Source organism: Taudactylus pleione, unplaced genomic scaffold (assembly GCF_031769625.1).
Source record: "Taudactylus pleione unplaced genomic scaffold, aTauple2 ptg000202l, whole genome shotgun sequence".
NCBI classification, from domain to species: Eukaryota; Metazoa; Chordata; class Amphibia; order Anura; family Myobatrachidae; genus Taudactylus; species Taudactylus pleione.
Genome location: NW_028284604.1, coordinates 309,658 through 325,718, shown reverse-complemented (window position 1 = coordinate 325,718; position 16,061 = coordinate 309,658). Strand labels below are relative to the sequence as shown.

The following is a 16,061-nucleotide window of genomic DNA, read 5'->3' as shown; positions in this document are numbered from 1 at the left end:
TTTTCTCATCAATTAACTAGTTCAACACAAGTGACTACAATCATTAATTAGGTGCGAAGTCCGGGAGCACAGCAATTTGTACCAGGTGGAACGGGTCATGTTGAAAGGTCTGAGACATTTTGTGACCAATAACATCACTAATTGTTGCTTGTACTCTGTAGAGGTGCGCAGGCAAATTTACGATGTTTGCCTACAGCAGCATTATTCAACTACTGTGCCGTGGCACACTAGTGTGCCGCAAGCGGTTGTCAAGTGTGCCACGGCGCTCAGCTCAGCGCACTTGTACTGTAGTGTGTTTTTCTCCTGAAGAAGCCAATGTAGTGTGTTTTATTCCTGTGGAGGTCAATGTAGCGTGTTTTATTCCTGTGGAGGCCAATGTAGTGTGTTTTATTCCTGAGGAGACCAATGTAGTGTGTTTTATTCCTGTGGAGGCCAATGTAGCGTGTTTTATTCCTGTGGAGACCAATGTAGAGTGTTTTATTCTTGTGGAGGCCAATGTAGCGTGTTTTATTCCTGTGGAGGCCAATGTAGCGTGTTTTATTCCTGTGGAGGCCAATGTAGCGTGTTTTATTCCTGTGGAGGCCAATGTAGTGTGCTTTATTCCTGTGGAGGCCAATGTAGCGTGTTTTATTCCTGTGGAGGCCAATGTAGCGTGTTTATTCCTGTGGAGGCCAATGTAGTTTATTTTATTCCTGTGGAGGCCAATGTAGCGTGTTTTATTCCTGTGGAAGCCAATGTAGCGTGTTTTATTCCTGTGGAGGCCAATGTAGCGTGTTTTATTCCTGTGGAGGCCAATGTAGCGTGTTTTATTCCTGTGGAAGCCAATGTAGCGTGTTTTATTCCTGTGGAGGCCAATGTAGCGTGTTTTATTCCTGTGGAAGCCAATGTAGCGTGTTTTATTCCTGTGGAGGCCAATGTAGTGGGTTTTATTCCTGTGGAGGCCAATGTAGTGTGTTTTATTCCTGTGGAGGCCAATGTAGTGTGTTTTATTCCTGTGGAGACCAATGTAGTGTGTATTTTTTTATGTGGGAGCCTATGTGTATGTTTATTCATTTGTCATGCACGCCGCATCGCCTGATAGTGTGCCTTGGCAATTTTAAAATCTTGTGTAGTGTGCCTCGAGTTGAAAAAGGTTGAAAACCACTGGCCTACAGGAATATAAGGTAATGTGCACAGCCACACATGGTGGCGGCACATTGCCAAGACTTGTATCTCAATATTATTGTTTACACCAGGGGTTCTCAACTCCAGTCCTGAAGTACCACCAACATGTCACGTTTTGGTGATTTCTTTAATCATGCACAGGTGAGTTATTCTATTTTGCTGGCTTAGTAAGCATCTCTCCAGAGATCCACCATACATCACCTTCTAGTTGTACTTGAGGATAGTGGATGAGAACTCTTGGTTTACACCATGCACAATTTCTTGAGTATGTGTCAGATTAGAAGCAGGTTCATTTTACCTGTTGTTTTCAAAGGCCATAAGTAGACCTGCACCTTGAAACGTGCTAGTCGAACAAATAGGTGCATTACTCGTATTATATAAACTACAAAACTTACCTATATTTAATGACAAATATATAACCTATTTCACTCACTCACTAATTCCAATATTTATGAAATCATTACAGGAGAAACAAAACAATACAAGACCTAAAGCAGCTTTTCACATGCATCTCACAGTTTAAACAATCCTGTATTACCACACCGAGGCTGACAGAGAGGGCAAGTGCGCAGCTTTTAGACACTGCGCGGTAGTAGGAAGTGTCAGTGTTGTTGTTCCCAGTGTTCCATTCCACCAGCAGCCCTTTACTCTCTCAGCGCGCCTGATCAATCCGCAGGTATTATGGACATGAATCAGCATAAAACCAGACTGTATCGGCTTATTAAACTGTATAAATAGACATTATCCCTGATCAGCACAAATACACTGAAATAGCTGCATCAGAGCACGATTAACAGTCAGAGCCTCTCATAGCATGCTGGGACTTGTAGTTTAGAACAACTGGTAAACACATATATGGTATATAAGTAAAGGGCAACAGGTTGAAAATATTATTTTTATAAACTACTCTGGGAACATAAATATATATTCGGTAAACAAATAATAGCAGTAATTGTATAGCCACTTCAGAGGTAGAAATCAGCATTGCAACTAGCTCCATGTAGAGTATTTAAATATTATTTATTCCTGATTATTTTTACACAATATAAAGCCTATTGTATGACATAAGTAATAAAATATTGCTTAATTATGTAATGTGAGAATGCGAAGTCCAACAGTACATAAAATGTGAATTGGCGTTTTATAATTGTGCTACGGTAAATAGTCATTGGTCTATTTACTAAGCTATGTTAGGAGATAAAGGCCCTCATTCAGAGCCACTCGCTAGCGGCAGTACGCTCGTTCCGAGCGATGTTCGCACATCTGCGCATGCGTACGGTTTTTAGTACGCATGCGCGAACCAGTCAGTGCGGCCGAAAATCGTTGGTACGCAATATAGCGAGGGCCTGCTATTTTGAGTGACAGAATGAGGCGTATGTGGGTGGTAACAGGGGAAGGTGCTTGAAAACGGGGAGTGGAGATCCGAACGCAGGCGTGCTTAAAGGTCAAAACGGGCGTTTTAAGGGAGTGCATAATTAATACAGCAGCGTCATTGACCACGTCACTTGGTTTTTTTTAACTCAGAACTGCTCGCAAAATAGCGGTTGAAAACACCAACCACAAGAATAGCGAGCAGTTCATACGCTGTACGATGTACTCGATTAATCTAATAAATAGCGGACATGACGTATGGTGCGTGCGGCCAGGGGGCGTTTTTATCAAATAAACGAGCGTATGTTTTGCTCGCTCGTTCAGACTTAGAGGTGGGAACAGACTGCAATTTGCGAACGGATCATTTGAATAGCCACCCCTTGTTTTTGAACGAACGACCACAAATAGCGAACGGCTCTGAATCAGGCCCAAAGACTCTTGTGATTAGTTTCAGTGCAGTTTCCACAGTTCATGTTTCAGTACTGTAATTAGGACTTCCATTAAATTGTGACGTCCATATGACATGAAGATTGATCAATCCAGGGTGTTTATTTAGTGAGGTTGATGCGATTTTATAAAAACGCTGATATGCGATGATATATACTGTATATTGATTTTGCCTTTAAAAAGCTGCGGTTTTACAAAATAACAACTTGTTAATTAAAAACTCCCAATTCTGAATTGTACAAAAGTAGGAACTGAAGAATTGTAACTTCAAAGTTTTCACTGACAAAAACTGGGACTGGCATAAGAATGTTTGGGCGTATTGGAGCCGTACAGCATAGTTGCTGTAATTTTTAATTCAATTCTAAGACATTTTGCTGCTCAACAGGAAAATAGAGACATTTATAGGAACACATTTTTAATGCTGGTTTACACTCTAACGACCGATTGGTCAGCTGTCAGAGTGGCCGATTAGTAAGCTATACACTCTTAGCAATTGGCCACTTGATATATCTGGCCTGTAATCACAACTGGGCGGACATTTAAATTTGCCCACCCAATTGTGATGTCCGTATCGGCGGTCCCTGCAGCAGTGTACGGGTGCTCATCAGGTCGCCCGTACATGCAGCCAGACTTAGCAATATACCTGCACAGCTAGACGTACCGATATATCTATATGCTGCAGGGCCGACCTAATATGTTTGTGAACAACATCGTTCCCAGACTTATCGAGTGTGCTCACACGCTGATGTACTTGTGATATATTGTCCGGCGATCGAGCAAATGATATATCGATAAGTGTGTACCTAGTTTAAGTAATGGAACTGTCCTAGGAAATTAGCGGTCATTGATGACTTATTAATGATTACTGTGCATGAAACCAATAACACTGATGGGTGGTTTGATGTAAAATATCAGAGTCACATTTGGCAAAATGCTGGCTCTCCAAAGCACACTCATATTTGTCATGATTCACTAGTTCCACACTTTGAAGTCTACCTTTGCTGTGGCTTCCATGTACGTGAATATACGAAGGTCTGCCATCACTCTGACCATCATCAATATTAGAGTCATGTAAAAGGAGAACTTTAATACCTGCCCCCTCTCCAGATACCTTTTACGTGGATAGTGCATATAGCTGAGGCAGGTATCGGATGTGACCATAATTCCACACTAAACAGATTGGACGTATAAAGTTAATATAAAATGTGTTTGACACCACAGTCTTTCCAAATCAGTGTGACAGGATACTCACACCACTGCTCGATGCTGTTGGAGGACTTTCAGTCTAGTGTGTACCTACCTGGTATGCGACGGCACCCGGCAGTATACAGTATCGGCACACTATGGTTCAGTGGTTGTTTATTTCTGCCCGATTCAAGACTGAGGACATCCCAGACTAGCAGTAGTCGGTGACTGAAGACAATAAGGTGACCGGACTTTGGTCAAACACAGTTTAAAAAGATATATGCCCCAATTAACATTTGTTAACTACATTTATATAACGTTATGTTGTTCAGATTAACCCTGTAATTATAGACCTTAAGTTGTTGTTAGTAATAATGTCTGTGTATTAATGTGTTTTAGAAATGCAGAATCCCAGGAAAGAAATGGTTCATCAGCTGCACAACTTATGTGCTCTGGGCGATACTACTAAGCTGTTTGCTCTTCTGAATCATTCATCCTCAATCATTAATGAAACCGCTGAAAATGGATGGAGTGCTCTTATGTACGCAGCTAGGAACGGCCACTTTGATGTAGTGAAGATGCTGCTGGAGAAAGGGTAATTCCACCTTTCCTTATTTTTCATTTGTTTAATGCAGGTTTATTTAATGAAATGCTCTAAGATTTTAGCCTCTTCTCCTACACAGCTTGCAGCTTCGCAGTCCTGATTTATGCCGAATAGTTTAGATCAGTCTTTCCCAAACTTTCTTAAATCACGGCACCCCTAGACCAAGTTTCTTATTGAGAAATTCAACAAAAAATAGAAAATTAAGTCAATTGTGTTCACTTGTCATCCTTAGGGTCAGTTATGTGCTGGAGGACAAGGTTGCACTTCTATTTGTCCACATATTTTGTGATTTAGCCACCAGCTTTGGTTTTGCCAATCACATGGACCATAAATATTATGATTCATTCATGGACCACCAATACGTGGCACCTGTGCAAGTGCCCTGCTGTACCCAAAGGTGCCATGCAAACGATGCAACCAGTCTGAAGTGCATAGAGGGTGGTTGCCGCAAGATAATCCCAACCCCTCTGCATCCCTGCACCCACCCCAAGTATCTGCCGTGCTATCAATCACCGCTGATCGGTCAGCACGGCAGGACCCCCCACGTGGTGGCTGCAGAAGGACAAGCTGCCGAGGAAATGTAAATGAATACCCCTCAGCCCCCCTGTATGTCCTTGCAGCCGCTCAGAGGGGGATGTAGTTATATCACAATTCCGACAGTGGAATGCCGAGGACGCCATTCCGAACGAAGGTAAGTACGGGGCGCCCTTAGCGTTCGTCGCGGGGGGGCAGGATTAGGGAGTCTAGCGTGGTTAGGGTTAGGTTTGGGGGGGGAGATTAGGGTTAGGCACCCCTAGGAGGAAGGGTTAGACACCCCCAGGGAGAGGTTGGGGTTAGCGAGCTAATTACCTCGTCCGGGGCTGTTCAATTAGCCCGACGCCAGCACTTATCTAGGATTTTGTTTCCCTGGCCTCAGGTGTGATAAGAAGTCCTTTTTCCCGTGGCAGTGAAAATATATAGGACCACGACTTTTCGAGGATCCTAAGTGTTTTCATGAGAAAAACTGAAAGTTTTTGGACGTAAAAAACGGGGTTTAATTGCATACCACAGGACAAAAAAACACTCAAATCGTTGAAAAACACCCTTTTTTTTGCATCCGAAAAATTTTCTCTGCTAATAGGTGCTTTTTTCAAAAAAAATATTATTTTTTTTTTAAGAAAATTGTGTTGGATAAGTATTAAATAGATGCTCTTGACCTAATTCAATCATAAAAAACAATTTCGGAGCGGTTTTCGGGGAAAAAATTTGCCAGTTAAATAACTTCTTTGTTCTATAAAAAATTGCAATCTAAAATAAATCTTATTTAATATTCCTTTTCAGGTGCGACAAGTCATTAGCGAACAAGTCCAGACAGACTGCTTTAGACATTGCCAAATTTTGGGGTCACAAACACATAGTTAATTTGCTCACCCACTCCAAAGGTGGCCTGAAGCCAAATTTTTTAGAAAATGCGGACGAAGAGCATGAAAATTATTTCAGCAGTACGTTTCTAGACAGAAGGAGTGACAAACGGACCGATGCTAACTGGCTGAAATCAAAACAGACACAGGACACCTCTGTATACATCATTTTCTCCAACCTGTGTCCATTGGTGTCTTTAATTGGAACAAAAGATAACGCACAAGAACCAGAAATCAAGATCTGCAGGCTTCAGCACGATGATGTGAAGGAACACTTGTCAAAGCCCAATGAGGTCTCATTAATTTTTCTTGGAGTGGAAAAACAATTAAATAATCCATGCTCTGCAGGAGCACGGAAGCCTGTGGCAGAGCAGGATGATGCCCTGGTAGCCTGGTTTGCCCTTAATGTAGACAATTTATCTGCAGATCAGTATGAAGGGAAACATGAAGGCTGCTATTTTCTCCAACCCCCAATGCCGGCCTTTTTGCAGCTGATCAGCACAGAAGCAGGTATTGTGCCATTTTATTTTATGTTTATATATGCAAACCCAACGCGTATTAGTGTTAGCCTGTCTGTTTTTGAAAATGTGCAGTTTGTTTTATTAACTCTGTGTCATATGTTTTTTTTTAAGATGATGACCCAATGAGTCTTCGGCTCTTGCTATATTAAGCCTTAATAATAAAATAGTATAGTAGCCTCTTTCCTCTATAGAAGGCCTGGCCAACCTGTGGCTCTTCAGCTGTTGTGAAACTACAAGTACCAGCATGCCCTGCCTCAGTTTTGCTATTAGGGAATGCTAAAACTGTGGCAGAGCATGCTGGGAAATCAAGCTTGTTCAACACGTTGAATATACCTTGGCGTCATGTAATTATACGAATTGCATTGTTTATGGCACATCAATGTTAATTTTGTCTCCGAAAATTTTTACTAAACGTAATCATCTGCGTAATTTTTTTTTTTGAGGCCTAAGTTGTAACGATAATATAAACGTTTTAATAACGAAAATTCCGACAAAATCGGTGTTTAATTTTAAATAGGCAACTGACTAATGGGGGGCATCCACTAGACAATTTTATTCCTGTCCAACCTCTTAACGATTTTCCCTTGAAGTTTCCCTTGAAATATGATCTTCCACTCTGAACAATTTGCAAAAGATTTGCAAAAGATATGCAAACGATTTGCAAAAGATCTAACAATAAACTATGTTGTTTTAATCTGTGATTGAGAGCTTTCAGCTATAGTGGGCAGATAGTGGTTCATCGTTTGATCGTTCAGCGTGAACGATGTGTAAACGATGTGTAAACGATTTGTAAGCAATCAAGTGAAATTGACCTGCATGTTCAGTCGATGGAGGAGACGATCAAACGACCAGCGGGAGCGCGCATCGTACATCGTTAGAAACAATTACTGCACGATTTGCAAACGATGTTCAAACGATGTTCGAACGATTTTATCATTATCGTTCAATCGTTCAACTTTATCGTCTAGTGGATACTCTCCTTTAGACTAAATTTAAAATCCTTGTCAAAATGAACACTGCTCTGTCCCTAGATTTGCTTACAAATGAGAATGCTTGCATCACATGCTTTTGCCAAGCGGGTGTTTAGTGTTAGACAGGGGACCTGACAAAAAAAAAAAAACAGAGATTAGTAAACTGTAGATCAGGAAAATCACAAATTAACTCCAGATTATTTGCAGTTTCAGCAATTTGGCTGTAATCAGTCAATTTATATTTTTTTGTAATATTGTCTTTTTTACAGTCTTATCATTTATGTACATACTATATACATTACTTTTTATTTTTGAAGTAGGGTTATTTTAAACTAGTTGGGATACCCAGCATTGCCCAGGTTAGAAGAAAGGACCTTGAAGTACATCTGCAGCCTTCATTTTTTACATTGGAGACCATGGCAATTGTTCTTGGAGGAAATGAGTAACTGTCAGTGCAGGTGCAGTGTGACAGTTGATCCTCCGACTCACTGCACTTCTAACAAACTTAAGGCATTCATTTGTATATGATATATGGGAGGAGTACTATGGTAAATCAGTATGTAACACATTCTCACTCAACCTACTGAGCCTAGATTACTAAACACATAGGTAAAGGTATGCTGACTTCAAGTTCTCAAGGGAATTTTAGAGAAAAGTTCTTTACTAAAATCATTTACAGTATCATTAAACTGTTTGCAAAAATTATGACTAAACATTGACTAAAATTAGACTAAAATGAAAACGGAGGTCTACTTACTAAATATTGACTAAAACAAAAGACTAATATGTGAGTTTAAACCAACTACAATTTTAAATAAGCTACTAAGTCTAATACTAAATTTTAAATCCTTGTCAAAATTAACACTGTGGCATATTAACTATTGAAGCTGGAGAGATTCTATTTAGGATTTTCTGGCCAGTTTTGAATATATACGACAAATCTAGACGTTAGCATCGTTGGGTAAAATCGTATATTGGGTGTACCCAGCTAAAGCCTCACCTTGTGATAGATCTCTGATTACTTAAGCTATGGATAGCATGCGACATTCAGGTTAATTACAAAATCCATTCTGTGCCATGTCACACTATTCAGTAATAGACTTTATTGTAGCAAACTTGATACCATTAGTGGACACACAAGTAATATGCAAAGCAAGGATAAATTATGATCAAGCACCTCTCGGAAAGCACTTGAACACCGAGGATATTAATAAGCGTCCCTAAAGCAGTGCAGTACTCTTATTCTGGTTGTCTCAATATTTGAAATACTCATTTCCAATTAACTATCTGGTGGTGTGAAGACCCAAGCCAAGCCAAGTGCAATATGCATCATACAATAACATAACCTCACTCTTAGAGAGTCAGTATGTATAATCAGCAGAGGAACAATGAGAGATGATGAATGAAAAAAGTGTTAGGGAAATTGATCTAAAAAAAAGAATATATAATGGATTACACTGACTACAAAATGGTGTATTTCCATACAGTCTGTATACATTATCAATGCAAATATAATTGATAATAGTGAGAGAGTGACATAATAAAGATATTGAAAAACATTTTTTACAGGTATAGGATCAATTTTATTATAATTTATTTCTAAGGCACCACCAAAGTCCACATTGCAGTACAGTGTAAAACCCATTTTAGGTGGACAGAAATGGCTAGACAGGAAGATCCGAGGAAGCAGTGGCCTTGCCCACAAGAGCTGACATTCTAGAGTTCCCAATTATCCAGAAAGATATACATTCCCTCCTCACTAATGTTTTCAGTCTCTGTGGCATTGGAAACTACACTTGGTTATCTCATCTGTGTGAATGAAAAAATCACCAAGCTGCAGCGGTTATTTTCTTTTGACCTTTCTGGTTTTAGGGCTCTGGATGATGAGTTATGAATACCAGATTTCATACCTGTATATAAGTCTTCTGTTTAATCGGTTTATTAACGTTTTCATTTTATACAGATGCGTCCTCATACATCCAGCCTCAATACGCCACACAGAGCGACTTGCCTGGTATGAGTTAGCCGCCAGGCATGCTGAAAATGGTCCTAAGTGGCAATGCGATTAATTTGATCTGTGACACTGGTATATCTGTGTGCTCCTGAGTCTGTATATGAAGCACCACGAGATTTGGAATGAAAAAAGCTGCTTCTTCTACATTGTAGCACTTCGTATACAGATTCAGAAATTAATTCACACACAAATATACAAGTGTCACATATCAAATTAATCGGCACAGTCGGCACAGTCATTGCGACTTAGACACATTTTTGCCAGAAAAAGACTCAAAAAAGACACCCGATGCCAGCAGAGTCTCAAGGTATGACTGCAGCAAAGATGTGTAAGGACACATCTGTACTCAAAAAAGTTAGTTACAAATATTTAGTTTTCTTCTAAATACTAAATAAATTAGGAAGTGGCGCCTGTAATAATATGGATATCAAAATTCTAAATCACACTAGCAAAAAGAGAAAGTGTATACACTTATACACTACCGGTCAAATGTTTTAGACCCCTACAGTTTTTTTACACCATTTAAAGTTTCAATATACGGTATTCTGAAATTAAAGAATAGAACAAATAAACAATTGAAGATTGAAAAGAAATCGTAGAATAATTTTGTTTACACAAAATGCAATCTAAATTTTTGGCTCATCATAGTAGCCACCTTTTGCAGATATAATCGCTGAACACACTCGTGGCATTCTGTGTACAGAAAATCAAATATTGTTTGGGAAGTTCTTCCCAACATTGATGCAGAAGTTCCCACACTTGTAAATTGCTTTGCTTTCACCTTTCTGTTCAGTTCATCCTAAACCAGCTCATTGGGGTGTAACTGTGCTGGCCATTCCTTGCTTTGAAACCTATTGTGTTGTTCTTTTCTTTGAATTTTTATACCCCACACTCTAAGGAACCATCCTTTCGCCTGCTCGATAGTGTACAAAACCCTGCATGATGAAGCAAAGATTTAATTGGTCCATAAGACCTTCTTCCAGTCTTCAGTAGTCCAGTGGCCCAGGCAAACCTCTCTTTCTCTTATATCCAATCTAGGGGAGACTGCTCACCATGGGGTGTAGAGGGTGCTGTGTGAGGAGTCCCATCAAACTGCACTTGTTTGTAAAGTAAGTTCACTCCTCCCCTCTACATGCCATAAGCCCCACCGGAGCTAACAGGAACCAGTCTACTTTATGTGCCTGTGGAGTAGGTACCAATATCGGCTTGCTGCAGGAGCAGCTTTGTGAGTTTTATTTTTATGCTTAAGTGCTGCTGTTTTTTGTATTGGGAGTTCTTAATAAGAACTTAGGTGGAGGGGGGTAGGTATGAGTGCTGTTCTGCTCCCGTATTCCACAGGTTCCTGGCGTGCAGTTTTGCCAATCTTATTTGATTTTTAAGGACCAGGCACCTCCGTCCAGATGCAGCAGAGCCTAAGGCAGCGCAAGGGAACTCGCAGCTGGCCTCCAAAGCGCAGCCCCGTCTCTCTCACAGTGATTGAGACGGGAATGCAACGATCTCCCCTTACAGTGCAGTTTAAATAATTGAAGGAGCCGAAGAGGAGGACAGAGGGGGATCCTACACTGTGTTTGACTCCTGTTCCGGTCAGTCCCTGCAGCATGCTGGCAGGGGAAGGAGCCTGGTTGCAAGTCCTCTCTCTGAGGGGAATATGCACAGGGACTGGTAGTTATACTAATTAGCCTCCCTGCTTCTTGTTTCTACAGGCAGCTATTGAGTGCTGAATGCAGGAATAACACTGCTAATATTACTGCTGCTAATGTTTTAGGAAGCTGCATATATCAGCTAATTTAGTGTTTCTTTATTTCATGTCTTTATGAAGAGGGCACAGGGGCTGATAATATATTTAAGCTGTGAGTTTGCTGGTGTTCTCCTGTCTGTGATTGAGCACAGCATTATTTTTCTGTGTCTGGAGCCTTTAGCGCTCTCTGTCCTGTCAGTTTGAATGGTTTTTGTTTTCCTACATTCTGTATTTGCCAGTTAGAATTTGGGCTCTAATGTGTCACTCTTATTGTGTTGGATTGTGTTAGGCAGAATTTTTGTGTTTCTGTTTTTCTTTCATTATGTCTGAATAATGTTCCAAGGCCAAAGCAGCTGGGGACAAATGCCATTCTAAATGACCTCAACTCTGTCAGGACCTTGTTGGCTGTTGTGTAAGTTGCTTTGCCTGGAACCTGGATCTGTGTACCTCTGGAGGGGAGGTGGCTAAGATGGCAGAAACTGTCTGGCTGGGCATGCTGGTAAAGTCCATTGCGAACATAGGTCAGAGCATCAGAGTGTGTAAGTCAACTTGCTTCTTCTTCGTAATTTAGAACTGTATCTTTAACTGTATAATTAGAACTGTGCTCTTTCCTTCCCCACTCCCTGCTCCCAAGTCTTTCCATGGTCCAGGCCCCCACACACGTCAGTTGGCTCTGTTGGTATGCTTTCAGGTGGAGTCTGATTCAGACTTGTCATTAGTGGAGGACGGTGAGGTTCAGAGAGAGTCAGATCTGTAGGATGTTGGACAGTGGGAAGAAGCGTCTCCCAGTGGCCCAGATGTGGAAGATTTTATTTGTTTAATCCAGCAGACCTTTTTGACGAACCAATGGAACCTGTGGTCTGTGGGTTCTTCACGTAAAAAGTCAAAGAAGCAGACTGTCTTCTTTCCTTCCATTTCCCAATTAAAGGATTTTTTAGGGGAGCCATGGCAGAAAACTGGCAAGAGGTATCAGGTGCTGTTGTTATAGAAAACTGTTCGCAGAGTGGATGCTTCAATTGCTAGGTTTGTACAAGCAACTACTATCCCAATTCCGGATTCTTCAATCCTGAAGGATGCTTCAGATTGCTAGTTTAAAGGGTCAGTTAAGTCTATTTTCTTGATTGCTGGGTCTTCCTTGCTGCCGGTGCTAGTGGCTGCTTTGGCTAACACGGCAGCGGAAAAATGGATATCACAGTTGGATGATGGATTGCAGGAAAAAGCTGCACGATCCGATCTCAAGCCACTAGTGAATCATTTTAAGAATATTCTGTCTTATATGGGGGATTCACTGATAGATGCCACCCTTGGTCTCTTCTGTATTTCAGTCTTGTCTATAGATGCCAGACATATTATTTGGCTCAGGAGTTGGGAGGCTGATATGAAGTTTAACAAAACATTGCCATTTGAAGGTTCAGTGTTGTTTGGTTCACACTTGGACTCCATTTTGTTTGGTTCACACTTGGACTCCATTTTAGCAGATCTGGTTACCAGAAAGAAGGCCTTCCTTCCAGTGAGAGCGTCCAAACCACCCAGTCCGCCGTTTTGGTCCTATTGGATCTCCAGGTGATCCAGAGGAGACACTTCCAGAACATATTCTGGTGGTTCCTGTGGAAGTTACCAAAGGGGTAGGCAGTCAGAGTGTAGTAGACGCCCTGGGTCTCAGGCTGCTGACAAACTGCCGGTCCTAATGTGGACCCATCCCCTTAAGGACCAGTCTGTGGTTTTTCAAATCTTATTGCTGATTTCATTCTGAGTGCTGGGGGAATACTTTTTGTTGTTTCTTGTGGTGGGGCTCCGTCTGCTCAATTTCTGGAACCAATGGCTGACAGTTTTCTCAGACCAGTGGATATGCGATATTGTGGTAAGAGGCTATATTTTAGACCTTCCATGTCCTCCTCCCAGTCTCTTCTTTGAAACTCCCCTTCCAAAGGACAGGGTCATGCATCTGGCTCTGTAGGGAGTCATTCAAAGATTACTTTAGTCAGATGTTATTGTTCCAGTACCAGAGGAACAAAAAGGCCTGAGCTGTTACTCAAATATGCTTCAGAAGCCAGATCTGTTTTTTTTCGGCCTATTCTGAATCTAAAGTCTATGAATCAATACATGAGAGTTCCAACATTCTGCATGGAATCCCTTCGGTCTGTGATTGGTGCAATAGAGGGGGATGAGGTTCTGGTGTCTATAGATATCAAAAACACTTACTTGCATGTCCTCATTTGGGAAGGTCATCACAGCCTGTTTAGGTTTGCAGCAGGGGAGGACCATTTTCAGTTCAGAGCACTGCCCTTTGGCTTGACCACAGTGCACCAGGTCTTTACCAAGATCATAGTGGTAATGGCAGCCCTTCTATGGTCAAAAGGGATAACGGTTATATGCAATTCCATTCTCAGACTTTTCAGGCTCATCTGCTGGCCCAGTGGTCAAGGTCAAATTCCATTCTGGAGACTTCAAACTGTCCTCAGTGACTCGCCAGTTCCTACTTTGGTGGCTGGTCAGCAGTCATCTCAGTCAGGGGTGGCTCCTTTCACTAGAAGCATGGACTTTAGTAACCATGGATGCCAGTCTCTCGGTTGGGGAGCAGTCTAATTGGATCTTCGGTTTTAGGATCTTTGGTACAGAACTGAGACAGGACTTCCTATAAATATCCTTGAGCTCCAGGCAATTTTCCAAATCTCTGTTTGCAGCTCAGAGCTCTCTTCAGGGCAAGCACTTGCAAATGTAGTTAAAAAAATGCCATGGTGTGGCATATGTAAACATACAGTGCGTTGGCAATGGCAGAAACTGCCAGAATTTTCAGCTGGTCAGAGAAGTTTGTTCCAGCAATATCCGCAGTGTTCATCCCAGGAATGGAGAACTGGGAGGCCGATTACCTCGACAAAGATGCCGTTCACGCAGGGGAATGGTCTCTGCATAACAGCTGGTGTCTACTTAAAGTGGACTTAGGGCCGTATTCAATTTGAGGCGTTAAGTGCGGATTCGCGGTAATTTACCGTTGATGACGTCATTATCGCCTGTTTTAGTTTTACCCCGTATTCAATTTGCATTGGCGTTAAGTCAATGCAATGTAATAGGCGGTAAAGTATCGCCTATGAATGGCAGGCGTTAAAAAAGTGCAGAATTGGGGTTTTGGGGTGCAACATTTCGAGTCACACCACTTGGGAACTGTCAGTTGCCGGAGCCAATTAACGGCCACTCTACAGTCAGCACGGCCGCTGATTGGCTCTCGGGACTGCCAGCTCCGTGCATATTCCGGAAGCTGGCATTCGGGAGCTATGAGTATGTGTGGCAACACACATACTGATAGCTAGTGCGTGGATCGGGTAAACTCGTTTTTTTGTTTTGCCAAGTCCCGGGGATGCTGCGGAGACCAGCGCCAGGATATAGGTGAGTATGAATTCTTCTTTGCAGTGCCATGTTTTCGGATATTCTACTGGAGAAGGGGACAGATTCATCTGGTATAGGTATGTGTGAATGGGTAGGTGTGTGTAATAAAGTTATACTGTCACAGTGTGTGTGTTTTGTCTTTTTTTAACTATTTAATTTACAGTGAAGTTACAGGTGCCACATGTCTGCTGGCACTTGTTGTTCCACAAGTGCAAAATGGCAGGCATGCTGGCACTTGTAGTTCCACTGCAAAACACAATAGTTTTACATTATTTGGCCCCCCCATTACCTCCATACCCACCAAGCCAGGGGTATGGGGAAGAGCCCCGGGCTTCAGCGTAAGCCTGTGGTGCTCGGGAGGGGGGGACCCTTCTTTGGGGGGTCCCCGACTCTCCCGAGATCACCGGCTTGCGCTGACCGATTTGGGGTGCTAATGCTTTGGACCTGGAGCTCCGGTGTTTGGGTCTCCGGGCTGTGGCATTACACCCCGGTCGGTTGGGTCTGGTGCTGGTCTTAAATATAGGGGGATCCCCAAGTGTTTTTTTACCCCTATATTTAAAACCAGAACTGGTCCCTGCAGCCTTGGGTTGGTTTCTAAAATATGGTGGAACCCTACACTTTTTGTTCCCCATATATTTAGAAACCACCACTGGCTGGCAAGCCAGGGGCTGGTTTGGCTTTTAGGGGGGGGAGGGGCCTTATGTCATTTTTTTTGTAAATTTTTACTACTTTTCTTTTACAGGTACAACACAATGGAAATTTTCGTGAAATATTCTAGGGACCGCCCTAAAGATGTGTAGACATGGGGGATCACTATGGGTACCTCCATTTTTAACTACTGAAGGAAGTCAGGGTTTCAAATAGCCGTGGCAGGTGCATTTTTGCAGAATTAAAAAAAAATGCGTTTTGGGACTTAAAAATACGCTAGTACCCATTTTCATGTACCCCAAATTTGATGGGACCATTTTTAAAAACGAAAAAAATAAGCTAAATACTCTTCTGCATCACTTCTTCAAAGTCGGGGAAAAAAACACCTGCCACAGATATTTAAAAACCCCATTTTCTTTTGCAGCCAAAAACGGGGCTACCCATAGTGATCCCCCATGTCTGGACATCTTTAGGGGAGACCTAGGATTATTTCCCGAAAATTCCCGTTTTTTTACCGCCGATCCAAGTATCGCCGGGTCCAGTTTTCGCCTACTTTCAAATTGAATACGGGGATACGCGGGCACGCGCGTGATACTTTAATGCCTGGAAAACAG

General features: G+C 41.9%; 1 protein-coding gene across 1 annotated transcript in view; it reads left to right on the top strand.

Annotated features, from left to right (window-relative positions):
• The first annotated feature begins 1,771 nt into the window (after positions 1-1,771).
• Positions 1,772-16,061, top strand: part of NUDT12 (nudix hydrolase 12) — a 31,515-nt gene continuing 17,225 nt past the window's right edge. Inside the window, exons 1-3 of the mRNA XM_088477663.1 lie at positions 1,772-1,840; positions 4,567-4,762; positions 6,092-6,681. Of these exons, the coding sequence (XP_088333789.1) occupies positions 4,569-4,762; positions 6,092-6,681 (784 nt within the window). The 5' untranslated portion in view covers positions 1,772-1,840; positions 4,567-4,568. The remainder of the gene's footprint in view (positions 1,841-4,566; positions 4,763-6,091; positions 6,682-16,061) is intronic.